The sequence below is a fragment of the Sebastes fasciatus genome, chromosome 2 (genome assembly GCF_043250625.1).
Source record: "Sebastes fasciatus isolate fSebFas1 chromosome 2, fSebFas1.pri, whole genome shotgun sequence".
In the NCBI taxonomy this organism is placed as follows: domain Eukaryota; kingdom Metazoa; phylum Chordata; class Actinopteri; order Perciformes; family Sebastidae; genus Sebastes; species Sebastes fasciatus.
Window position 1 is genome coordinate 29,912,941 of NC_133796.1, and position 27,742 is coordinate 29,940,682.

At 39.9% G+C, this 27,742-nt stretch overlaps 1 protein-coding gene across 1 annotated transcript; it reads right to left on the minus strand.

Annotated features, from left to right (window-relative positions):
* Positions 1–279: 279 nt before the first annotated feature.
* ap1g1 (adaptor related protein complex 1 subunit gamma 1) lies at positions 280–27,145 on the minus strand. The gene is made up of 23 exons (XM_074617959.1): positions 27,002–27,145; positions 19,325–19,528; positions 19,064–19,188; positions 18,694–18,835; positions 17,880–17,976; positions 15,446–15,522; positions 13,647–13,742; positions 11,718–11,798; positions 11,532–11,630; positions 11,399–11,454; positions 11,183–11,296; positions 10,939–11,079; positions 9,883–9,937; positions 9,527–9,649; positions 9,331–9,420; positions 9,066–9,190; positions 8,822–8,926; positions 8,535–8,676; positions 8,173–8,299; positions 7,890–7,994; positions 6,787–6,947; positions 5,031–5,129; positions 280–4,893 (listed from the first exon to the last, which is right to left on the minus strand). Exons 2-23 carry the CDS (start codon positions 19,523–19,525, stop codon positions 4,792–4,794), a joined length of 2,463 nt encoding a protein of 820 aa, XP_074474060.1. The 5' UTR covers positions 19,526–19,528; positions 27,002–27,145; the 3' UTR covers positions 280–4,791.
* Between the last annotated feature and the right edge of the window lie 597 nt (positions 27,146–27,742).

A 27,742-nucleotide genomic window follows, 5' to 3' on the forward strand; every position in this document is an offset into this window, starting at 1 on the left:
TATTAAATTGTGGCTATTGCAGCAAATAGAATACATAAGAAATTAAGGTCCATCACATTGATGCAAAAATCATAAAAATCTAATATGACCACTGAGCTATCCTGCTAATCAATTTGCAACATTGTCGGTCTAAAATGGTAAGAAATAGTTACTTAGGTATAAATGGTACAGCAAAATCTCTGAATCTTCATATTATTCATCCCTAAAAAAAACCAACTTAAAATGAGCCCAGCACTCAGACTGTTGAACCACACCCCCAAACCAAGAAAACAAACTAGATTTTTATTTGACTTTTTATTCGCTTGATCATTTTCTCCAACCCAAAGACAAGAATACACAGCATAAATTGAAAATATCCCATTTAATAGTTTACAACTTCTCATCTTTAATCATCATTTCATCCTTTCAGTCTGACATTCACACTCACCTTGAAGCCATGGAACTGGGATTCAGTTCAACATGTCAAACTTGACTGGAAATAGTGAAGCTCATGCCTCCACCCTCCCCCAACAAATCAGACACCATATTGTTTTACAGTCAGGACAGGCCAGGGGGGTTAACAAACAGATTTTGTCTTCAAAATACAATGGATGCATTAGTTTTTGATTCAACAGGGAAAGTGAACATGGGTGGCAATTCAGATGCTCGACCAAGCCCTTTACACACTGAATTCACCCTAACAAATTAAAAAGAACAAAAAAACAGAAATCAATTATCCAATTAATCCAAATGACGGCTGTGCACTTTCATCACTCTTAAAAACATTAACAGTATTGTGGAGCACTATCTGAACAACTTCCTATTGTACATATTAGTACTGACCCATGAAGGTGGTGTGACAGATTTCATAATTTGAACTTTTCTTGCATTTCAAAAAGAGTCGCAGGTCAAGAGTAGAAATGACATTATTTACACTGGTTTTCACATGCAGCTCAGAAGCTGAAAGTTGAAATTGCAGCCAAAAATCATGTCCTATCTAGATAAAAGACATGTCGCACTTATATTCTCTCTGTCTCACACTCTCTCTCACACGCACGCACACACACACACACGCATACACTAATATCACCTCAAACGCTGATCACACCGCTGATGGGTATTTGTTTCCGTTTCTTTTCTTCCTCTTAAGTTACAGTGTCCAAAGCACTTATGTTGGGTTCATTTGTACATTTAAAACTGCATGAATTTACGCTATCACTGAAAGAACTGATCAGATGTGATTAACAAGGGTACATACTGGTTGAATAAGACAATACAAACAACACCAACAAAAACATTCAGGAATAGATGTATGAAACTCTTTCCCATCTAGTCAGCCTTCCATTTTGCACAGCTCCCCCTTGTGGTTATTAGCTTGTAGCACAGGCTTGCTGTTGGGGCTGGTATGAGCAGCAAAGCACTCCATAAACACAAAATCAAAAAAGGTCCCAACAGATCAAAAAAACAATCCATAGCCTTCCTGCCTCATATCCTGCCATGAGTAACTGCCATGTAATGTTGAATTTGAAACAGAGAGGGCTCAGAGCAATTTGACATGTGTTACAGCCCCGCCTTTTGTATCGGTGACTACAAAAAGAAACTGAAAGGTGTGCCATGCAGAGGCGGATAACGTCAGCGATAAGCGACGAAAGAAAGCCAAAAGAAATCCCTGTACTGTTCAGACCCAGGGAAGGACACTGCTGCTCCAACATACATAGCTGGAACCACATAATAAAACTTCTATCAGCTCTATTCCAATTTAAACCTATTGACCACACTGGGACAAATGAGTTAAAGGTTTAGAGGTTAAAAATCTCCTAGTGTGGCACTAGTTGGTTGTGACATGATGCTTTTAGGAAGGTGCTACATGGCAGACAAAAAGGTATCTAGGCAACCATGAGAGCCGACACGCCAAAACCACAGGGCATCACTTCACCAATCAATTTGTAGGTTGAAGAGAGTTTAATAGATCAAGAGTGCAGAACGCTAAAACCACACAAGGCCAGAAGAAAGTGGCAAGAAACCGGCTCCTTTTCGAAGGAGGGCGTGGATACATGAGGCGTTTGAGGGGAAGCAGACGAAGCTGCTGTGCAGCACTGTGCTTAGGTTTCTCAGTAGTACAGAACATCATTCAGACAACATCTGTTGAGATAGATCCAACCCTTATTTCAACATCTAAAAGGAACCCCGACAAGCAGCCTACCATCTTTGTAAAAGTAAAGATGACACATCCGATCATGAAGGAAGTAGGAAGTATGGTAAATCAAATGCAGCTCAATTGCATCCTTTTAAGGTTCTTTTTTGTACATATATGCATACAATTATACTTCCTAGCTAATCTTTTAAGTCTTCATGTGGGTTTTATTTAATTTGATCAGCTTTTGTTTGTTTTACAACTATATACAATGTACAGGCAGCAGATCATATATCTTTTACAATGAATGAGTGATGATACAGGGAAGTCTTTATAGACTGATGTTGACTAGATCCATTTAGACAATATACATTGTGAATAATTGGAATTTTTAGAAAATGGTATCTAAAAAAATGATGAAAGATAGTACAAGAGACAAAATTGTAAAAGCCCTCAATATGTACAGAAAAAAAGCCAATATAGCATTTGTCAACAGAAAAAAAGTTAAACTGAAATAATTTTCTCCATATACACATATAGCTCAAAAATATTTTCCAAAGCTAATAGTCTCTCTCTGATTTGGTCACAGAAGTTAGAAGACAGTGAAGCATAGTGAAAAGAAGTATACAGCCTGATTGAACATCTGAGGAGCTCAACACAGCATCGCAGGGCTGCCAAGCTTGTTAAGTAATGAGATGTACAAACTACCGTTAGTTTCTCTCATGCAGAGGCTCCCCTTGATTGCAATTCGTGACTAAAAAAAAGCTGTCAATCTACTGCAACTGAAAGTTAACAGAAAGAGAGAACATCGTGAGGTATTAAGGTTACTGACCCCGACAGCACGGTCAGAATTCTGATTTGGAGAAGACGATAGCCAAGAAATCATACGAACAGTCACCACAGAACGACCCGTCCCAGTACCTCACCAAGTGATTCAAACTCACACTTCAACGTTTGTTAACAGGGGGGGGGGGGGTGGGGGTATAACATTGAAACCTTGTAGCCAGCCTATGATACGTTTACATCTATTAGCTGCCATAATCTTTGCGATTTGCTTTATTTTTTAGGATTTATTGTGTAGCTATAATTTATGTTTTTGACATTGCTGTGGACAACCAGGTAGGCCAGTATTAGTGGGTGACTGAATTAACTTATTATGATATAGAAGTGAAAAACTTATTATAAACGTATTAAATGAAGTGATATACCAATTCAAATCCATCAAGACCATTTCCCTCAGATTGAAAACACGATCAGCACACAAGCAGACTTACAAACGAAGCTCATACAGAACTCAATAGTTCAGGGGCTTTTATCTAGCCAAGTCAGAAAGGCACATCACTTTGATATCAGGCATAAATAATTAAGTCAAATTACTGCAGAAATAAAACATACTTTCACAAAAATAGTGCCGATAAGATGAACGTCCCCATCGAAGAAGATGAGAAAGAAGACTTGAGGGGGAAAAAAAGCATTCAGTGCATGTAACTACATTCATAACAAGCTTCATTTACATGTATGTGCATGGTGACTTAAGTTCAACCAGGTTAAACAAATCAGAAATGTATCTAAATCGCAAGCTAGACTGTGAGGACACAGATGCAGGAAAAGTTTAAACGCAGATCTCCAACACAAATGCAATCAGCTAATCTTCAGATAAATTTCAGGCCTGGATTATAATCCAGCCTAATGAATGAACCTCCTCACACTATGCAAAGCAATTTACCGTTGAATTTATTATACAGATCGAAAAACTAAAAGCTAGAGATGAGATGATTTTAGGAGAGCTGTGTGGGAATATCTGAGCACATTCTGTGAAAACTAGCCACAGATGATCAAACTGGGCATCTTGGATGTGTTTATGCTCTTATTGTGACAAAACATATGTAGACTACTTCCTATAGAAACATAGGAGAGGCCTACTAGCAGAACCAGAAATTCCCCTCCGAGCTTGAGTCGGGGCGCGATGTGATCCTATCAATGCTCAAACATGCTTTAAGCAAATTAATGTAATTCAAAATGAATACAACTCGGACAAGTTATATCACTCGGGATGTGTGGAGAGTCAAAAAACAAAAAAGGGTTTTCAAAGAAGTTAACGACTGCACTAAATAGACCTTTCAGAGCTTTTTCTGCTGCCATCATAGGAGTGACGGTTCATATAAAATAATCTGAATGCAAAGCCAATCATAAATATTAATGGAGCAAAGTGTTTCAACTGCATTTAAGCCCAGTTATAAATTAAAATAAAACTATGCAGTGCTCATAATGGGCGACACTTTATCTCTACAGTGACTTGAGAGGTTAAGTGTGCCACAGTAAATGGTGTGCATATGTGCTTTAGTGGGTGGTAATGGTGCTGGGTGGAGGGTGTATGTGGAAAATAGTACTACTACACAAAAGACATCATGGAAACCAATTAAGAAAAAAAAGAGAAAGTTCATTGATTGATATGTTTTCCCAATTATTCTGGTGATGTCAATAGTCAATAGGGTCTTCGTAACATCTGTATTTTTCTCCTGTGTTAGATGCTCTGCTGCTTCCCATGCAACTCGAGGGCAGCGGACTGCAGTGACGTCACGGGGGGGGTCCGTTGGAAGAAAGGAGGCGGGGTGAAAGGAAAATCGTTTTCATAGTTCCCTTGATGGGGGGCTTTTGAGAGCGACAGCAGCAGCTCATCACTGCCAGGACTGAGGGGGGAAGTTATTAACCTCAGACAGGTCTTGCACAGGCGAGCCTTTAAGGGTGTACGTCAGCTTGATCCTCATTCGTAGCTGTTGCTGAAATTTTGTGAGGATGATCATGTTTATAAAACGAGGAAATTCTTGAAAATCATTTGAGACTGCACAGGTCTTAAATGTATGCTGACTGTGCTTCAAAAGGACAAACAAACACAATTTGTGAAGGACAGACTCACCTTCTGTGGGTTGAGGACTCTGATGACCTGTGTGACAGTTCCCTGGTTGAGTGCTGGGACAACATTACTGCTAGGGGAGAGGAGCTGCAGCTGGAATGTCTGACAAACAGATTGGGGACACCATGTTAGATGAAAATTTGATGAAACCCATGGAGAAATGGGGTCATTATAGCAGCATAAAATAGGGTTGCTCACATTGATCATACTCTGACCACAACTGATGGAACTTCAGTTCATATGACTCAATTGTGCTTTTTAAATTTGTCGATCAGATAAAGTGATTGTAAAATAGGTAATGCTTTATCTCAATTACATTTGTTATCTTCAGTGCATAAGTGTGTTCACACTGAGAAGTATGGCAAAAGGCAGTGCCCTCTAAGTACGCGGATCTTGTACTCAAAATGGTCCAAACACTGAGCGTGGAGCGCTGGACACTTCTCACCCTAAACGGTTGCCATCTTTGCTACGTAGCGGAAGGGGAGGGGCCACCAACTAATTTCAAATTTGTGAAAATAAGCTACAGCAGTTGCGATTGAATCGACGAACACTGAATTATACAAATTAAAGCTATAGATGTTTTTTTCACTAAGTACCACTATACTGTAGTCAGATGGAAGCCATTATTGGCTTAATTTAACTGTCTGAATTGAATTACTGCCGATGCGGCGTGATGTCCGTGACTGACTATCACCAGCTGATCTACTGAGCTTCTGGTGAGTGGCGTCTGCGATTTGAAACAACACTACCCTGTCAAAATTGACGCACTACGCAAGTAAGAACATAGTGTGCAGAGGGTACTAAATGGAAGTGTACTAACGGAAGTATCTGAATTGAGACACAGTTTGTGTTTCCGTTGCTTGAACCATCATGGCCGCCAGAGCTCCCCGACAAACACGTATGTAGCTCATCTTTCTGTCAAACACAGACTCAGGATGGCGCCATTGGCAATGGTGGGACTTGTAATCCAGTGAGGCAATCTTATCTTTGGGCTGCCTGGTGAATAATGGAGGCCTGTAATAGCTTGCTAAAAGCTAACTAAGATATTCAAAGCTAGTTACTTAAAAACATGTTTAAAGAGTGTTTTTTGCGTGTTTTATAATTTCAAGACAACATAATCTAATGTAAATTCTAGACTACAGAAACAACAGACCGTGGTGGCACTTAACATGCTACTCTCTTAGTGCTGGGCAGACTTGCAGTCTGCAACATTTCCCAATAAAATAGCATATTACTTTTAAAATCCATTATTACTATTAGTATAGATAAATACTTAATTTTGGAGTAGTTGAGCCTAATTTTGAGAATAGCATGGGTAACAAACATGAGATGAAAGGTGGTGGCTTTTACAGCATCTCTTATGCCGCAAAAAATAAATACAAAATGGATCAAGCGATTTGAATTGGTATTGGTCCCAAAAGTCATAGAATTCCTAAGATAAAATATATATAACATAACTAGTAAATGCTACTGTAGACAGTAGAAGATAGCATACCAAGGCATTGCAATTCTATTAATGATTATTTTCCTCTAGTACTGACTGGCTTAAAGAATAGCTATGATTTCAGGTTACAGATCCAAAATGTACATTCATCTAGGTTCTGCATACATTATGCATTAGGCATTTTACATTATTAAATCTGTAGGGCAATCACATTGTAATACTACACAGGAAATTCATCAGTAATGAACACCATTATGCATCAGAACGTATTAAAATTCAGCCACTTAATATCACTGTCAGACGGTGCCTGCTTACCTTTGGTACTGCAGCCTGAAAAACAAAATCTGTCATATCTGCCTCTGTTGAGTTGGAAGCATGGATGGTGATGACGGCGACGTTTGGATTGGGATTAGCTCTCTCAAATGTGAAGTCTATTTTCAGACCATTCTTGTTGTATGCCGTCATAGGAGGAATAGCTGTATAGAGATTTCAGAGGGACAGACCATCGAAGGATTTAGAGATATGTGTCATGGTAATCCAAGAAAAGAAATACACAATGACCAAGTAATTTAATACACAAGGACAATACCACAAATGACTGTATATTTGTAATCAGGTTAACTAAACTCTACAGCCAGGAGACAAATGCTGTCAGAAAAAATAAATGGTATCAACAAGGTCTGTCAGACGATGGATCACTCATTTTATCATCACTCAGCATTTCAATGTAAGCCTTCCCCTGTCCACTGTGGTACCACAAACACACTTTTAGCTTGAGGCATATAAGGCTGCAGCCAGCAATTTGCAATGTCGATTAATCTGTAGTTTATTTTCTCGATTAATCGATTAGATGTTTGGCTATAAAATGTCAGAAAATGGTGAAAATGTCAATCAGTGTTTTCTAAAGCCAAAGATGACATCCTCAAATGTCTTGATTTGTCCACAACTCAAAGATACTCAGTTTACTGTCATAGAGGAGTAAAGAAACAAGAAAATATTCACATTTAAGAAGCTGGAATCAGAAAAATTTGACTTTTTTTCTTTCTTTAAAAAACATTCAAACCAATGAATCGATTATCAAATTAGTTGGCAATTAATTTAAGAGCTGACAACTAATCAATTTATTGATTAATTGTTGCAGCTCTAGATGCATATCAAAGTATGTTGTATACTGTATTCTGTAACACAACCGGTGGATTTTATTCCCTCTACACAGGCATAACTGACATTTTATCTAATTCATGCCGATACAGTTAATTCTGAATGGTTCTAGCAACCTGGACCTCTGTGCTTAAAGTGCCAAGAAAGGAAAATTAAAAGCTGAAATATCATTTACACGGTCACACAGGATGTGTAGCAATGCCACAAATGGCTGTATATTTGGGAGCGGATGGTCAAGGGGAGCAACCGACTCTCACCTGCAGCTGCAATGTCATTAAACAGGGGCTGTGAGGAGAGGCCATCCAGGAGGAAAGAGGGTTGGGAAGTGGGCACAGAGGGAGCAGGAGCAGGGGTCGGGCCGCCTGGAATGAGGGGACAACAACACAAGGGTCTCTGTTCACTTCTTTATACCAAAACCAGACAGTGTCAGCAGTACGTTACTGCTGAACAGGAGCAGGCACAGGTTGGACATCACAGTCACACTGGTGGCAAACACAAGTTTATACCAGGTCCTAGAGAGCTTTAAAGAGAGCATCCTACCACTTAGCGAGAGGTCACCCAGCAGATCAAGCAGCTCTCCTCCAGCTGAGGCAGGCTTGGTGGGCATCGTGGTCTGGATCACTGGCACCACGTCATTACCACCGAGCAGGTCTAACAAATCATTAGCCTGTGTAACAAAGACAACATGTCAACATGATAAAATACCTGCAATATCTATGAATATGCCACATTAAATAATAATATTACAAAAAAAAAAAAAACTTAATCAAGACAACTTTTCTTTAGTTTAGCACAAAAATATTACAACTTATGGTGATTAAAGGTTCTGTTAACTGTTTATCTAGTAAAAGAATTGTATGGTCTTTAATTTCTTCATTATAAAGTAATTAAACTGCCCTCACCTGGTTGGTTGGCTGGGTGAGAGGTGGTAGATGTTTTGATTCCACAACAGAGGGCTCCGTCTCCCCGTTTGTCTGTACAATCTCTGTGGGGCCATTAGTAGCGGTTTTCTCCATAATGGGCATTCGCTCCAGGAGAGCTGGCCTGAAGTCAGGGAACAAGCCAGGAATAAGGAGGGAGACAGAGGCAGCAACCAACTCAACTACTGGAAGGTAATCCTTATCTACTAACTACAATGTGGTTGTGATTATGTGATAGTAATTTCTAGTAGAGTGTAAAGCAGTTTCACCTCATGTGGTCGTATTTTTTGAACAGCGCATTGTACTCCACAGCTCTCTGCTGAAGCTCGACATCGATGCTGCTGCCATATATCAAAACCACCTTCTTGATTCGGCTGAAACAGAATTTAAAATGTAGCAGGTTAGAAAATGGGAAAAATAGCATTGGTAATGGCTCGTGAACTTTATCACCTTAGCACCCAAATGTTTGCAAAGCTTCAAAATATAGGATGGCTGTAAAAGGCCGTTACTCACTTAACACTGCTGAAGCGAGTAGACAGCTTCATGATGGCAGTAAGGGAGTAACCCCGGGTCACAGGCGTGGACATGTTGGACACCAGGAGGCCTTCCAGCACGTCCAGAACTTCATCCTCGGTCACCTTAAATCAAAAGGAAGAGAAGGAAAACACAACATCTGATGACCTCTCTCAGGTTTGAAGTTTGTGCATAATGTGGTCTTTAATTTGTGTGTGTGTGTTTATGTGCGTGAGGTGTTTGGCTGGGATTCTTCCAGGTGTACCTGGATGGGTTCCTCCTCCTCGCACTGTCCGGATACTAGCAGGTCCCCGTACTCTCCTATGCACCAGGACGCCACCTGCACTAGAGGTTGCTACAGAACACAAAGAAACACAAGTCCAGTCAGGTGCACTCTTAAGCTAGTATGAATGTATGATATCCCAAATCTAATCCGTGACCCAAACCAGAACTCCTCTGACCTGTGAGATGTCATCCAGCAGTGCTTTGTAAAGTCTCTGTACTGTGTAGGCATGCATCTCCACACTGTTGGTGATGAGCTGGATGAGGTTGGGAACAGAGTCGTCTCGCACATAGCTCCCTGCCTGTAAGGATGAGCAGAGATCTCCATGAGAAATGCAAATGAATCTCAGATATTAATTTACAAGTTTCCAGTAAAACTAAAGCAGCGTTGGCTGAGGAGGTTCATTACCAGATTTGATTGAATCATTAGAGATACTCAAGGTAATACTTATTATTATGCATGCTGAGAATAAATTCCAACCAACAATCAAAAGGCATTAGAGCCAACACTGGCGTGTTTTTGTAATATACGTACCGTTGTCAGGACTCTCATGATGGTGTCTATGTGCCATCTTTTCGAAGGGGCGTACCTGTAACATAATACATTGCTTAGTCTCATCAAAGGACTGAAGAAGAATCATGAACATGATACGCTATCTTAACTCTATACAACCAGGAGACAAAAGCTGTCAGAAAAATAAATGGTATCAGCATGGTCTATCAGACGATGGATCACTCATTTTATCATCATTCAGCATTTCACTGTAAGTCATCCCCTGTCCACTGTGGTACCACAAACACACTTTTAGCTTGATGCATATCAGAGTATGTAGTACATTGTATCCTGTACTACAACTAGGGATGTCATGAGAATAGAGACTTCGGTAACAAGTCGATGCCAAAATTCTGAAAACGTGATGGTACTCGTTTTTCTACAGTACCGTAGGTACCTTCAGGGCCCGAGACGAACGGTGTCCCGTCATCCCGGGGATGACAAATGTATGATATATTAGGACGCAGTTAGCAGCCGGTAAGCAGCACAGTTCTGACTCCTGCATGGAGCTAACAGCTAAGGTTAACAAGAGGTGGCATTGATTTACATTATGATGTGTTCAGGCTCTATTCAGTAATGCTGAAGATAAATTCTAAAGTTATCAGAGGGAATTATGACCTGTTTAACTTCCTAACAAAAAACAGTATGCAAACGGTAATAAAGGAGTGGATGGGATTTATTTTTTTATTTTACCGTGGTTTTGAATTGGTATCGAGAATCATGGAATTTCACTGGTATTGGTATCGACTGATAAATTTCCGGTATTGTGACATCCCTAATCACAACAGGTGGATTTTATTCCCTTTTAACAGGCATAACTGACGTCTACATGTATCTAATTCATGTAGATACAGTTACTTCTGACAGGATCTAGCAACCTAGACCTCTGTGCTTAAAGTGCTAGGAAAGGAAAATGAAGAGCTGAAAATGTCTTTTACAACCTTGCACATGACAAGGTCACACAGGATGTGTATTAAATTATTACAAAGCAGCTGAGCACAGGTGTAATGTGTAGTGAAGTCTGAGTCAGTTCCATACTTCTCTGCAGCTAGAAAGACTCCTGATGCACAGTCTGCTTTGAATTCCGGGTCACAGGAGTCCAGGAAGTAGAGCAGCTCTTTCATCATGCCTCTAATGTTGTTGCCGTTCACCAGGGCGAAGCTCAGTTCCATCGCACGTCTACACAACAATGAAAAGTAGACAAAGGTCAGAAACAACAAGGTTAAATAGTAAGAAACGTAAAAAAAATGTAGTTTAAGTAATGTGTGCACTTGTGAATCACCTCTTGATGGACACATCCAGGTCTTTTAAACAATCCACAATGGTGCTCCGATGCCTTTGCACTGCATTGTGGTCTGTCTGTACCGTCTTTAGTAGAGATGTCAATGCCACGTATCTGGAATGGCGAGTTTAATTAAAAGATATCATCAGGAATTAATAAAAACATTTTGGATGACTCAATACGTCCAAGGTCAAGTACTACAAGCAAATTAATTACCTTATATTTTTGTCATTGTTAAGGAGGAAGCGACCCAGTATGTTAATGGCCAAGACCTGTAAAATAAAATGCATTTAGGAAAGAAAACAAAATATGCCGATTCCATTTTTTACTTTAGATTAAATGAACTCACCCTCAGTCCACTTTCAGACTTGATGTCCATTATAGTCAGTACAGTCTCGTAGAGAATCGCATTGCCTACATTTTTACTCGTCTCTGTGTTCGTTGCAACCTGCAAGTACACACACCACACATTTGTCAAAATAACACTCAGAGGCTTTTTTCCCCTCCAAAAAAACTGATTACAATTAATTCTAACCTGTGCAAGAATGTCATTCATTGCTTCACTGGAGTCATCGTCACTCTTGCCTAAAATTCGCAGTAGTCTCAATATCCGCACCTAAGGAAAGAATGAAAGAAACAATCCAGTCCTGTTAGTTGACGAGTGTGTTGTACTTTATTGACCCCTCCAGGTAAAATCTGCTTTCTTTTGCCCCACTCCTTGCTTGCTGCTGGTCTATTGTCATTTTGGTTCCTTTTCCACTGTCACAACTTGAGGCCTTTGCACACCAAGTCTGTGTTCTTCATCCGAAATTATCACATGTTTAAAAATAAATACAACCTCATGTTGTGTCAATCACGTTTACACACCGACTCTGAAACTTTCGTCCGTTATTAAAGTTTACGGGACAGGTTTGATTTTCTGCGTTTTTTCCACATCCCTCAAAAGTAGAAAGAGGGTTGTTTGACCACTTAGAGCTACCGTCCGCGCAAACGCCATCATCCAAATGGCCTGATTAACATTCACTTCGTCTCCCAGCACAAAGCACTTTACGATTAAGAAATCAAATAATACAGAGATGCAGAATTTAAAGACAGATTGTAGCAGGCGACTGCAGAACTGCTTGGAGCCGGGGAAGGTAGACAGTAGTGATTGTGCTCTGGGCAGCTAAACGGTAGCTTCTTGCTAATGTCATTCATTCATTAGCCCCGTTTTGGATTTGGCGCTATCCATTGCAACCACGGAATTCATTCAGTTTCATCTTGTACTGCGAATTTTCGCAATAAATAGAATAATAAAACCCATCGGATTCAGTGTGCAAGGTTTCTGTGGGTAACGTTTTGTATCGGATGACGAATTTAAAAAACACATGAAAAATACAGACTTGGTGTGCAAAGTTTTGCTGTCAGAAAAATAAATGGTATCAACATGGTCTGTCAGACGATGGATCACTCATTTTATCATCATTCAGCATTTCAATGTAAGCCATCCCGTCCACTGTGGTACCACAAACACTCTTTTAGCTTGATGCATATCAGAGTATGTTGTACACTGTATCCTGTACTATAACTAGGGATGTCATGAGAATAGAGACTTCGGTAACAAGTCAATGCCAAAATTCTGAAAACGTGATGGTACTCGTTTTTCTACAGTACCGTAGGTACCTTCAGGGCCCGAGACTAACGATGTCCCGCCATCCCGGGGATGACAAATATGTATTATATATTAGGACGCAGTAAACTCACTATCGACGCGTCTAGGGGATGCAACCTTTTTTCCCTGACAGTGCTAAGTTGTGAACAATAAATCCACGTTGAAAACGGCAGGAGGAGAGCTAGTTAAAGTTCGCTGTTAGCAGCCGTGGATGTATAAAGAGAACTGGATACAACGTTGGAGGCGGGCTCTCGTTCATTGCTATGAAAGTTGCTCAGTGGCACATGAAGCCAAAATGGCTCGACTGCCAAGTTATAAAGTACCCGGATCTTCCGGCGATATTCCATATCATTGGGCCCATAGAACAAGCGCAGTCACATTTCCTTTAACTCCGCCTCCCAGCCCTTGGTCCAGCTGCGGCCTGGGGCTCATTCACATGAACAGAGGAAGGGAAATTAACTCTGGATTCGGCCATTAGTGCATTTTATAATTTTCAGACTTGGTGTGCAAAGTTTTTTTTTTGTCAGTAGGTGTGCCATTCAATACTTCAATGATTTGTAATTCTGACTGTCCACTCCCTGTTTAATGAAAATGTATCTACACCAAGACTAGGATCTTTTTTACACTTTTTATGATACGACAGTTTTAAATATTCCTTTCATTTCCTTTGATATTTCTGTCCTAACGAAGCAGAGTTGCTGCCATGTCACGAGTTCTGTTCATGCTCGTGGTATGGCGAGTACAAGCATCAGGCCAAATGGAAATCTGCACTTCCAGTAGAGAGTACTACTTGCATTAAGAAAGGAGATTTACCTGCAGGAAAGGGTCGCTTATGCCCGACACATCATGCTCAGGCGAGTATCCAGACATGATTAGGTTCTTCAGGATTCTCACCAACTGTGGAACCAGCTACAAAAAGACCAACAACAGAACAGAAAAGAAGAGGTGTCACAGTATTTTGTGTAGATCTCTCACATTCTAACATTTATGTAACATTGTTCTTCATTAACTTTTTAAGTTAATAATTTCTTATTGACAGTGGCAGCCAGCCAGACTCATATCAGGAGCAAAGGGGTTGGGTTTTTGCTTATTGAGGTTGAGTAATGTGGTTGAAAGTTAGGTGATTGAATAGCCACATTTTTGAGGTGGTGAAATCAAAATCTTGATCGTACAAAATATTAGGTTAGAACATTTGGCTTTGAGAGAAAAAGGAAATCTGCATACACATTTCTGTAACTTACTTCTGAACCTCGCTAAATCAACAGATGTATTTAAAACTAGAGTTTAATTTAATGCCAACAAAAAATTCAATTATATTAAGATAGGAAACATCTCGTCACAATAATTAATTTTCTAAATCTATGTAATTTCGTTCTCTCAATGCCTTCTAAAACAGATTATCAAAATGTAACCTTAAAGAAACACTCCAACACTTTGGGAAACAGCTTGCTGTCGTATCCAGCCTTAAATTAGAAGTATCATTTTCATTTTTTTGCACCCAGAACAGAGATAAGTATAGGGTGTGTTTAGCCTAAATAACACAAATACTGGCAGCAGGGACACCTGCTAGCCCAGTTCTCGGAAATTCTTAGATGTAATGGTGACTATCTTACATATAAAGCATGTAAATGAAACAAGATTTGGGTTGTTAGAAGCCTACTTTCTTAATTTTTAGTTTTGTTTTGGCCTGCTTCCTGTCTTTCTGTTACGCCAGACTGAACACGTTTCACACCAGACCACTTTACAGGATAAATAATAATAAATCTTCTCCTCTGCTGTGGGTTTGACGACAAACAAGCAACCCAAAATGCCAGAGTGGGGGCCTAAGACAGTTACTGATATGATAAATAAGCTACCTCCAACAGTGACACCAGGTGTTCCTAGTGACAACATCTGAGGCTATCATGTGATAACACACCCACCAAACTGCTTTTTTTGCGATCAAATGAGTTGCATATTAGGCAAAAATGACACTCAAAACAATAGTGAGAAATGTATCTGACAAATGGGCCATAAGATTATTTTATAATATTCAAAACACTGACATAGTAATGATCACTGTACAAGTTAAGGAAATTAAAATTATAAATTAAAACACAACATGACATTACTCATTACGAATTTAGATACGTGTGAAGTGAGTGTGAGGAGTGATTACTATTTACAGCATGCACCAGCTATGAGATCAGAATGTACTCTTACCTTCTCATTCTAACACAATGCAGGAATTGTAACAAAGACAAATGACAGAAAAAATATGAGGTAGATGTTAGGGAGGGGAAACTGGAAATCATTCACTTTCAGAGAGCTTAAAATAATGTTTAGATCATGAGCATGAGGGGTGGTGCTTCTTTACACCTAGAGGAGGAGAGGTACAGCAGCAGTTGAAATACAAGAGGAAAAGACAGTGGTAGGAGATAAAAGATTGAGACATACTTTGAATGTAGAGCAAACCTGTAGTGCAATCCAAGCCTCAAAAGTTTAACATGTTTGTCTAAGCTTAGCTATACCAAAGCGAAATGTGTACGCAAAAGGAGAATGAAATGTGACGTGAGCTTAACACAAATGCGTAACTACTTTAATGTCCTTTGGGTAAAAGAATCTGTTAGTACCTTTCTGAAGTGGGCCAGCATGTCAGGACTTCTTTCACACATCTCAGTGAGGAGGACAACTGATGTATGGAGAACACCTGGGGGTATAGACCAAGTAAAGATTAAATGAATATGTTGCCAATTTGTTACTGGGCATTCAGACCTAAAAACGCGAGGGAATATGTTGCTGGGTGCCACTGTTTTAGGTTCAGAATCAGATGATACAATAAAACTAGAATTACCACTTTGTGGTTGAATACCTCCACCAAGCAGTCAAGTTCCAGTTTACATCCATGTCTGTCCAAAATGTCATCACTTCATCATTTTATCCTAGTAGACATTTGTGTAAAATTGTCATAATTAACATATGAATTCTTGAGTTATGGTCAGAAGACGTGAAAAAATCCAATCCGTTCATCATTGATTCCAAGAGGACGTTTGTGCAAAATTTGAAGAAATTCCCGGGCGTTTCTGAGATATTGTGTTCACGAGGATGGACCGGACGAACGTACGGACAATACGAAAACATAATGCCTCCGGGAACGGCTACTGCCAACGCAGAGGCATAAAAACAATTCAGGAGAGCCAGTTTGAGTAATAGATCCATGAGTTTCATGGCCAAAACACTGCATAGGAGTGTGCGCTTGTATTCATTTGATTAGTCAATACAGTATGTTGCCGGATGATGTTGTAACAAAAGTTGGACCAGGTTCAACTTTTTTGCCGGAGCCCTACTAGGCTTGCCGCGGTAGTCGGTGTTACCGGTGTTAAACAGTGTTTATGAGTGTTTGTGTGGCATACACCGATTACATTACTTGCCACCCCCACCGTTGTTTTGCTTTTTTTTATAGAAATAAAACCTATTTAGTTAATTTTCGCGCATCAGCATCGGACAACGGATGCTACAGACTGAAAGTGTCTGTTTTGTCAGATTTCACACACACGGGACGTGAGCGAGTTGACAGACAACACGATGGCAGAGGAGTTGGTGTGAAAGCAAAAGGCAAAAGCATCCAATTTGGCAATATTTCAGATTTAAACCCAATGCTATAAGGGAACTATAACGTTAATGAGGCAATCGCCATGCGGAGGACGGAGCGGTCACAGCGCCATATGGAAATCTGCGGCCCAACAGCGAAAGTTTGACCAGAGAGGCCAAAGTAAGCGGTCTACACATATTGAGCGTCATCTTTTTTTTGTAAAATGTCCAGTATAATCGTTAACACCAGTGTTACAAGTTTATTAACTGGTGGGAAAATGTCCTCACTTTGACATTCCTAAGCGCTACGCCTTGGCAACCATGTTGTGCCAATGTAGTAGTCTTATCAAAATGAATGGACATGCTCTGTTATTGCCACACAGTGCTTTTGTCGGTCTGAAAACAGACTTAATGACAAAAATATTCAAGCATTCGGCTTTCACAACATCTATGTACTGCATGTGCCAAAGGACAGACAAGAGGTAATCTGCCATGCTGCTGTTAAAATGTGATTTGCACATATTACAAAACATGTACTAATATGCAGACTTTGCTCTTGTAGCCCAAGTCAGATGTCAAAAATGATGTACTAGCATACATATGATTAACTGCAGGGAACATCAGGTGACAGCATCATAAATCTGTAAGATTATCACACAGGCTAATCATTTCCTTGTGACCTGATCTGAATGTTACAAGGTTGAAAACTCATCTTCTAGGTGACAGCAGAGGAAAGCACTGGTGGCGAGCTCTGAAGCCACGCAACACAGTCATAAATATGTCATATCATAACATAATGTTTAAAATTCATAGTGACTTTTTGACTTTACCTTTTCTAAGTAATCAATTCTGTAATTAATTTTTACATGTAAGAGGACTTATTCACACCATTGAGTAGGTTGGGTGTTTGTATAAAAGTGAATGTATATTATTAATAAATATTTTACATGGTCTAGTTACGATATGCATGATCACAAATCAAACATTATTTTAATTATTCATTATCAGTTTGCATCTGAAAGTTCGCATTAGCAACTCTTGACAATGCTTGGTGCATATTTGTGTATCGTATGGCTATGTCACTCCATCCTCCATTTACTGTATACAATATTCCTTGGGACAGACAAAAAAAACAAAAACATGCATTTTCAAATAGTTTCATCTGAAGCAATCACTACTGCATTGCCACACAATGTCAAAGAAGATCAAGTTATTTCAGCACCGTTACAAAAAACCTTTTTCTCTGACATACTGTATCTCCCCTAAGTGGGGTACACATAAGCCCCGGCGTTCATGACAGACTCATTAATTCCACTCTCCTCTGCAAAGGACAACACAAAAAGGACTCGAGCTGGCCAGCTGTTCCGAGCAAAGCACTGTGAGTGGCAGGAAATAGGGCAAAATCTGCATTGGTGTAGGACACGCACACTTCCCCACGAGCCAGCAACTGCATCCTGACAAACCGTTTACACTTACCGTGGTTTTTCTCGCTCAGCAGGTTTTTTGTGGCTGGAAGGAACATTTCCATAAGTTCTGGAACCTTCCTGATGACGTGAACTGCACACAACGCCGCCTGTCAACAAATATTTAACACACTTAATGAGGAAACGGTCCAACCTTTAACACAGTTTTTCACTTTCAAGTGTGACTGTTCAGCACACACGCCTACAATTTCATTCATGGATATGATCGGTATCAGTGGTGGAATGTCACAAAGTACTTTTACTCAAGTACTGTACTTAAGCACACATTCAAGGTACTTGTACTTTACTTGAGTATTTCCCTTATGCAACTATATACTTCTACTCCACTACATTTCAGAGGCAAATATTGTACTTTTTAGTGCACTACATTTGTGTGACAGCTTTAGTTACTTTTCAGATAACAATTTTTCATCTCCTTCCTGTCCAGTGAAAACCATGTAACTCCAGGTGTGTGGATTTTGAATGTTTGAGATAAACTGAAGGATGAAGTGCTCCTTTAGCGGTTTGAGAAAATTCAACATACACATTAATGCAGCACTAATATTAATCCAGAAACATCATAAATAATAGGGAAACACTGTCAGGGAACATTTTACTGCACAATGAGTACTGTTTTGATACTTTAAGTAAATGTTCCAGATAATACTTCCATACTTTTACTTAAGTCAATTTTTGAATGCAGGATTTTTACTTGTAGTAGAGTACCTTCACAGTGTGGTATTAGTACTTTTACTTCAGTAAAGGCTCTGAATACTTCTTACACCACTGTCAAGTATTCATATAAACATGACAACAATGAGACTTACTTTTTTCCTCAAGTAGGAGTTGGATGTTTTGAGCAGCTTCTCTACCTCCCCAGCCAGGTCACGACACATTTCTGAGGAACCCATGCAGCCCAAAGTGCACAAGGCCAAGCCCTGGACGTATTGTGTGCTGTGATTCAAGTCACTGTGTTGAGAGAAGAGAGTTGAATGAGCCAGGGAAACACAGAAATACAGATACAAGAAATATTTTGGATGACAGTTCTAGTAGCAGGTGAGGTAGATTTGTTTTGGGGTTACAAATTCCCATCACCTCATGAATTTCATCGAGATCCAATTACTGTGCATTGCAAAAAAGCACCATCTTTAAAGCAAAATATTAAATATATTCACATAGGATCTTGCCTCCACTTACTTTTTAATGCAGTTTGTCATTAGTAGGTGGACATCCTGCCTCTCGTCCAACAGCAGCATAGCTCCCAAATAACCTATTCGTTTGTCGGTGAACTTCTGGGACGCAATCAGCTTCAGGCACTCCAGCTGGAAAAAAAGTCATCATGTCACAAAACTGTCCATCGAGGTAAGCTTTGTATCAATAATGTCACTGGAAATCCAAAAAGCTTTTTCTATTAATTTTGCCCGTCCCCAGTCATCCTCCCACCATCACCGAACATACCTGCCCAAAGTGTGCCGGGTAGCCCAACATGTGCATATAAAGTAGCTTTGCCACATTTCTGCAACGGTATGTATTGTCTTCCTCTCTAAAGGACGAGCGGATAGCAGCACACTCTTTCTGGATCATCTCACGCTCCTCTGCCTGGGTCCGTGCTGTCCGGATAGTCCGGATCAGCTCCCGCAGTCTGATCGGAGCTGGCATTCTCTGAAAGACATTAAGTAAAGAAACAGATTAGTAAGTAAAACGTTATTTATATAGCAACTTTCTAAACAGAGGTTACAAAGTGCTTTACAAAAACATCCTTAAAACACATTACCAAGAACAACGCGCAAATATAAACAAACACAACGCACTTAAGAACACAAAAAACACACACACAGGTCAACCCTTGGACGTAAAGGTAATGTATTATATGAAAGCCGACCTAAAGAAGAGGGTTTTTAGATATTTTTTGAAACAGTCGACAGAGTGTGGGGGGAAACGGTTTCAAAGTCTGGGTGCTAGGACAGAGAAAGAGCAGTCGCCTTTGGTTTTACGTTTGGCATGCGGTATAGCTCGGAGATGTAAGCAGGAGCTCGGCCCTGGAGTGCCTTATAAGTGATTAACATAGGAGTAATGTGAGATCTACGGCTAGTCCTAGTTAAGAGCCTAGCTAATGCATTGTGTACCAGCTGAAGACAGGCCACTTTGACTGAGGCAGGTGAAAAGGGCATTGCAAAAGTTGAGACGGGAAAAAAATGAATACGTTAACGAGACGTTCTAAATCAACAGCCGAAGCAATGGTCTGATTTTTGCAATGTTTGGCAGTCGGAAAGAACAGGATTGAACCAATTTATTGACGTGGTTTTCGAATTTCAATTGAGGATCAAATATAAGGCCAAGATTCCTGGAGTTGAGTTTGATATAGGGGGCAAGAGATTGGCACTCATTGCCTTAGGGTTGGCACTAGACGAGACCATAAGAAAAAAAGAAAAGCTACACTTCTAATGAAGAAAAGTTGAGGAAAAATTAAATGTGTCGCACTGCAGCGTCTTATACTGTATCACTTATACACCTAAAATATGCCAGCCTTGGTTCAAGAACATGGTATAGAAGACATTTTATTGCGGACCTGCTGTACTAAATGTTAATTTTACAGTTCTAAAGTCATTGCAGTGCATGTAAACACATTCTCTGGTTTCAGGCCTTTACCAGATACCAGAGACCAACCCAACTCTTCAAACACCGTCGGCAAACAATATGATGAATATTTAGCATAAGGAAGCAAATACATGACTATTCCTTTACGAGCAGCATTTTTTTTAACAGTATTAAAAGTGCAGCAGGAAAGGCGAGTGGCAGGTGAAATTACATTCCCTCGCGGAGAAGCTTCAGAGAGCACACAAGCTTTAAGCCACAGGAAGAGGTTTAAATATTTATAAGTACATGCTTAGTTGTGAGAATAAATTGTCTTGTGTTTATATACAGTATGTACCAACATATCCAAAAAATTACCATTTACAAAAAAAAAAAGACCCTTTGCTTACTTCTTCAAAACAAGCAAAATAGGCAGCAAGGTGACGGCATGAATCAAAGCTGTTCTGTCATTATTCTGCTGTTTTTTAAAGTAATATCTAACTTACTCTTTAACGGAGCAGGGCTTTTTTTTATCTATAAAAAGGGAGTGTATCTTTGATTTAAGTAGCCTACCATGTTTTAACAAACTAAAGCTAGTATGAATATCTCACAAAAACTAGAGCTGCAACGATTAATCAACTAGTTGTCAACTATTAAATTAATTGCCAATTATTTAGATAATCGGTTTGAGTAATTCTTTAAGAAACGAGTGAAAATTCACTGATATACTTTCTGGTTTCTTTACTCCTCTATGACAGTAAACTGAATATCTTTGAGTTGTGGGCAAAACAAAACATCTTCATCTTGGGCTGATCAATATCTTTCACCATCTTCTGACATTTTATAGACCAAACAATTAATCGATTAATCGAGAAAATAATCGACAGATTACTCGACAATGAAGATAATCATTAGTTGCAGCCCTAACGGAAACTAAGAGGCAGGATACGCCACACATGGAGAACAATGAGACAGAGCTTCATAAATTTGTGGTTTATATGATGAAAACTATATTGTTAAATTCCTCGTGACAAACAGGAGGAAGCTTTATTTAGGTCCTCTTTGGATTCATTGTACTACCTCTGTAGCGCTGTCTTTTGTTACCTTTGAATGAACATGCAGGTTCTCAACATTTCAATTCTAACCAAACTGGAGTTACTAATGGTGACCCCTCTACTTAGAAAGAGGAACATTTTGTCTCCCATCTCATGAAGCCTTTATCTGGTAGCATGCAGTACATAATTAAGCTGCTACAGCAACAGAAATGATGGTAATTACCTCCATTTTCTCCATCCAACTAGTGCTGAAGTGGACTTTTGGTAGACAGAAACATAAAAGGCATTTGGACAGAGCAGATACTCTAAAAACCCCTAAATAAATCTTGTGATGTGATAAACTAGTGAATAGGAACTATGACACACAGCTTTTCTCATGAACAATATAATTCTGTTAAATGTGAGACTGCATTGATAAGTACTTTATAAACCCTTGGTTTTATTATCCAAGGTAGAGGATTTAAGTGATCACAAAACATGTCACAAAACATACATTTGTCCTAGAAATGCTATTGTTCTCAGCCATGAGACTTATGGAAATCTTACTAGGTCCTGAGCTGGCTAATAGCCAGAGAGCCTTTCATTGAAAATCAACGCCAGCTCCTGTTCCCACGTGACACCAACTCCGAAAATTGCCTCAGCATGTATAGATTAAGGTGACTGTGAAGAATGAGCTTTAAATTAACCTAACATCAACTTTAAATGTGTCTTAGTTTAAATACTTGGTTGCCCCCGACTCTTTTTATAACTCTATACTGTGTGGGTTGCAATATTTTATCGGTATGGAAGAAGAGGAAACTCACCATAGCTTTTCTTATCATTAATTATCGCTGCCGAGATCAAATGAAATTCTTTGAAATTATGCCAGTCGACTGAGGGAAATAAGGATCCAGACATAAAGGGAATGAGGGCATCCTTTGTTGCATAAGGTGGAGGTTTGTAGAGAATTCACTGTGATCAAAGAGGAGTGGGGAGGGTGGTCAGGCAAGGCCACGTTTTAATAAAGCCAGAGATCTACTGTCCGTCTTAACACCATTTAAATTACCTGAGCTGAATGGGCCTAGTGTTGGGCTCCATAAATCACAACTCCCTTTCTCTTGCTGTGCTTATAATCAAATGTGTACACATTAAAGAAGGCAAATCCAGCCTCTGCTGAGAGCTGATTAAATTACAGTTCCTCATTCTTGCAGTACAAAGGCACATTCTTCTACAATCAAGAAGACCAATCATATTTCTTGTTATCCATAATTGCCATTACTTTCAAGCGGTTACTAATTCTGGGAGTTGGAACAGTGTATTTAGTTTAAAAGACAAAACTTGAAAGGAGGGATTGTGCACATCGTAGGTGGATTAGAAAGACCACAAGATGGTGAGCTTATTCAACAGTTGGGCAGCAACAGCCTCTGGTTCACTCACCAAGGTCAGCTTTACTCAACCTAAAGACAAAAGGGGAACTGTTCTGCTGTATGGCCATATTACAGATTAAGGTGGTGTTGTTGACAAAATGGCTCAGTGTACCTGGGGATATCTGGATAAGTGTGACAATGACAAAAGATGCAGGTCCACGCCCTGCGCCAAAAGGTTGAAAGAAAAAAACAATACTGTGACAAAACAATAGTTTCGTAGGCATCTCATTTTAAGCAAGGTATTGCAGACTAATTACCCCTAAGACCTCTAAATTTCTTTCAACCATTAAGAACCTGACTAACTCTATGGGTCATTTAGTCGGTCTGTGCAATATCATTAACACATCTTTCCTATACAGGCATACTTTGCATGTACTGTGAAATGTTCATAACAAGCTTTTACCCTCATGAGAGTTGGGGAGCCAACCCAGATTAGCTTTCAGAGCCTGACAACCAGCAACAAGCAAAAAGCATGCCACACCTCCCCTGTGCCACAGGGAGCAGTCAACCTGAAGTCTGAGACAGCATACTACAAGCATTAAAAGATAAAACATAGTTTTGCATTAGATCATTGAACACCATGAGGACTTTGTTAGAAAGTGAAAGCAAAGATTCAATCATCACTACTATCTTCTTTGTTGAAAGAGTTGAACTATACAAAAAGATCAACAGACAGATGCAAGATGAAGAATATACAGAGTCACCACTGGGGAGACGCATTTTCCCTACTCAATTTGCCAAGCTGTTGTAACCTGCACTTTGTCTCTTTATTCTCTCTCTGTGCTCAGCTATGCACTCAGATGTTAGAAATGAGATACTATAAAAGCAGGCCACCACTCTATTCCTTCTTACATCACCAACTATAAGTGATCAGCTGTGCAGAGCAATAAATAATTGATAATACCACATACATGCACAACAAGGAAGAGCAAACATGCAAGACACATCCGACAGTCTGACACTATTACAACATTCAAATCCCACTTCAAAACTCATCCTATCCATTGTAGTGTACATCATTCTGTGTCCTTCCCTTCACATCCTTACTGTTTTATTCCCCTTCATACATGTCTGCCTAAATGTCTTTTATGTTTGCTCTGCTGGTGTTTAGGATAACAAATGTATTTGATAGTCCATATATGATGACCGGTGTTTCACATGTAAAAATGTTTTTGGGTGGCCCACCCAAATAGAGTTGAACCCAACTTTATGGTTTTTCAAATTTTTGAATTCATCTTTTCTTCAGTACAGAAGGATTGATCGACAAGTCTGCCAGACTGTTACATCGATGTGCAAATAGTAGTTAGCTTGTGAATACAACACTATGCAAGTGTGCAAAACCTGGTGATCAGTGGAGACAGCTGAGAGCATTACTGAGCTTAATACTAACTATTTGGAAATTGTGAATTAATAGCTGAACCAGTAGAGGCTCTGCAGTGGCTCAACAGATATCAAACCAACAACCGAATGCAGCATCACAGAGTTCAAATGAAGAACTAGCTGTGTGCCCCAGCCATCATTTCTCTACTTCAAAGGAGTAGTTGTAGCTTCAAAGATGTAGGCTCAGTTAACCTATACAAATAGGTATTTGTTTAGGTGTTACGTTGCAAACTAGCCAGCAGGCAAAGCTTGCAAAGCAATAAACACTAATGCTGAAAAACAACGACTAATGCGATCTCCTTCAGCAGTTTCTAGATCATTGACTTTGTGGGTCTGAGGGAGTAAACAATAAATGAAAACTCTGTTAAAAATCACCTTCTGTGCAAGTCAAATGTGTTATCCAGACAGTGGTAATGCCTACTAAACCATGATTGGCTATCTAGCAAACTGACGATATTGAAATGCAAAGTCAAAAAGATTAGAACTGCAAACAAATCAAATAATGTAAAGAACTCTACTGATGTTAAGATACTTCAGTCTTTTTGAGAACTACAGCTGACCAAAATGCTTCGAAGCTTTGACTGTTGCCATGGTAATTTCCCTCCAAATCAGTATTTGATTAGTTTGTGTAGAGGTGCGTGTGTGTATATATAGTAGTCCGTCCCTGGCACTTAAACGAGTGAGATGGAGACAGACAGACAGAAGTGCTGCGACGCTTCGAATACCTTTGAATATTTCTCACCGAAGCTTCGAAGCCCAAAAAGTGGTATTCGGGACAGCCCTATTAAGAACCATCAGACAAACCCAGGAGCTAATTCAATTTACAGTGTATGAATTACTATTATGTATTCATATTATTTCTTTATATTAATCTTGTCTCTAGATGGAGGCTTCAGATAAGCACAGTGGGGTTTTTGCCTCTTCTTGCACTGTATATCATTTATTTATTTTTTGTTATGTTGTATAGTCTTAAATTGTGCAAAACAAACAAACAAATATGAATGTGTTACTATATTGTCTGATTAATAACTGCCAACTCTACTGTAACCTACTGTATTTAAATCTCTACTTAATGCACCTGCTCAAGTAAGTGTTATGCCACAAAGTTAGTCACCACACCACTGTTGGCAGAGTTAAATGTTAATTTTTAATTAAGGTCACAGCTGTCTTGTTTCAAGCACAACCTTATGTAGTCCTCATGTTATTATGCTGAATGATTAAACATCAGGGGACAACTTTGTATTCTGTTGAATCCTGGATATTTCTTCACCATATGCAGGGTCTGAAATTAACCTTTTTCCACACCTGCCCCTTTGGCAGGTCACTGAACATTTCTACCGGCCACTCAATTTCTTTTGTCTGCCACTTCCACTTCTGAAATCTAGGTAGAACACTTTAATATTGTAAACACTGTGTCAGTGGCACCCAGACCGTAGAATTATGGAATATAACATGTAACCTTATATTATATAAGTAGTATAAATTAATATTTAATTTAGGCTTTAGAATTCCTTTTTTAAAATAATATTTCTTAATATAAGGAAAGAATATCTGCCATGGTGGCCTGAAGGTTTTACCTGCCACAGCCAACACTTAACCCTTTATGTGGCAGGTGGCAGGTGCTAATTTCATTCCCTGACCATAGGCTTATATTAAGACATCTGTATCCTGTCAAACAGTGATCATTACCCAGGAGATAGCTGATATGTTGGAACATACTTCCACAGCTATCAAAGAGGGATGTGACCAACCAGAACAGCAGCCACCCCAAACTGTACGTCACACTCATTCGATCACTTCCTACTTAACCTGATTTCCTTAACGTTTATCCACAAACTGTTTCTATTAAAAACCTGCTCTTCCTCAGATCACGTATGGGCATTATGAATAAAACAAGTATATCTTAATGTTACCTTCTTAAAAACACACCAAAGTAACACAAACTTATGAAACTACAGCAAAAAAAAGGAGTCCACGTCCTTAAACTCGCTCAGCTAGCCTCCTAAGTTAGCTTCCTGGATATGGAAATGCTGACTTAAATGTTTACAATTGTCAAATATTAGGAAAGTGACACCATTGCAAAGCTTTCACACAAATGTCAAATGCAGTAATGTTACTTAGCTAACGCAAAATAGCAATAAAGTCAGCTAGCAGCCAGCTAACACCAGTATATCCAGAGAAAGGGTGACACTCCAGCTGTAGCTTCACCTTCCCTCACATTAAGGTTAACATCAACAGCATGAGAGTGTAGTGTCGAGCTGAACCGATAAGGCCATTACAGGCTTGGCCATGACACCTGATCGCAGATTGATCAGGACATGATGCAGTTTAAGGCCTTCTTCATTTGGATTACCAAGCTAGCTGTGGCGTTAGCTACCTGACCACTCTCTCTTACCTCTAGTCTGAATACTATCTGGACTAAATGGTAAATAACTAGCAAGTTAGCAGGCTGGAGAGATGTAAAGTTGTCATTACGTGTTGTCACGGTGCTTAGTGTAGACACCACAGCACGTAGTCTCTGTAGAGCTGCACATCCCTAGCCCAGCAGCTTGATAGCATGCTAAGCTATGCTAGCCGTGCTAGCTGAGTTAGCTGCTGACAGGCAGAACCCCGGTGCACTGACCTCCTACTGCAGATACACACGAACCACTGAGCACTGCTCACACGTAGAGACACTTCCATACATATGTAACGAGGTAGTATCTTTAAGGTATACTTACTAGCCGTAATGAAGCCAGGAACGGACTGGAATCGTCTCTATTAGCAATGGAGGGAGGAACACACTAGACATGCAAAATGGTGGCTTACTCCAGCCTCAGCACATCTACCGCAGGCGGAGGGTTACACTGACAGAGCCACACAGCGGTTGGTTGTAGGGATGGGAATATTGGCTCTTTTTAAAGAGCCGGCTCTTTCGGCTCCCAAACTCGGCTCTTCGTTTGACCACTTCTGCGATTTTATAATTCAGCCAAATTTAGCTTTAGCTGTTTTGACCTATTAGTATTTGTGCACATATATCACTTAAAGGGACTATTTGTAACTTTCAGAAATGCTTCTTAACAGCGACACCTGTGGCCGTGAAATCAACGAAAGTCAGCGTCGGGCTCGCGCTTGCTCGCTCTCAATATACACTCAAAACAGTGAGGCGACACACGTCAGCTAAAACCACAATATCACTCTATATTTCAGCTGCTTGGCAGTAATGTTAGCTGACCAGACGAAGGTCTCTCCATGAACATGATTTAGATCTGATCCTAGTGTTGGCTTTTCCTGCCTAAGTGCAGGCTGAGGCAGCGGGGCTCTGCAGCGTGTCTCCCTGCTCTCTCCGCCCGCAGCCGGAGAGAGCAGAGGAGACACCGGCACCCGGTCGGTAACGAGAGGGTAACGTTACTAGCTAAGGAGCTACGTTACTTCACAAGACACGGGAAACCTCTGTTGGTCTGGAGGAGCTGCAGCATTTT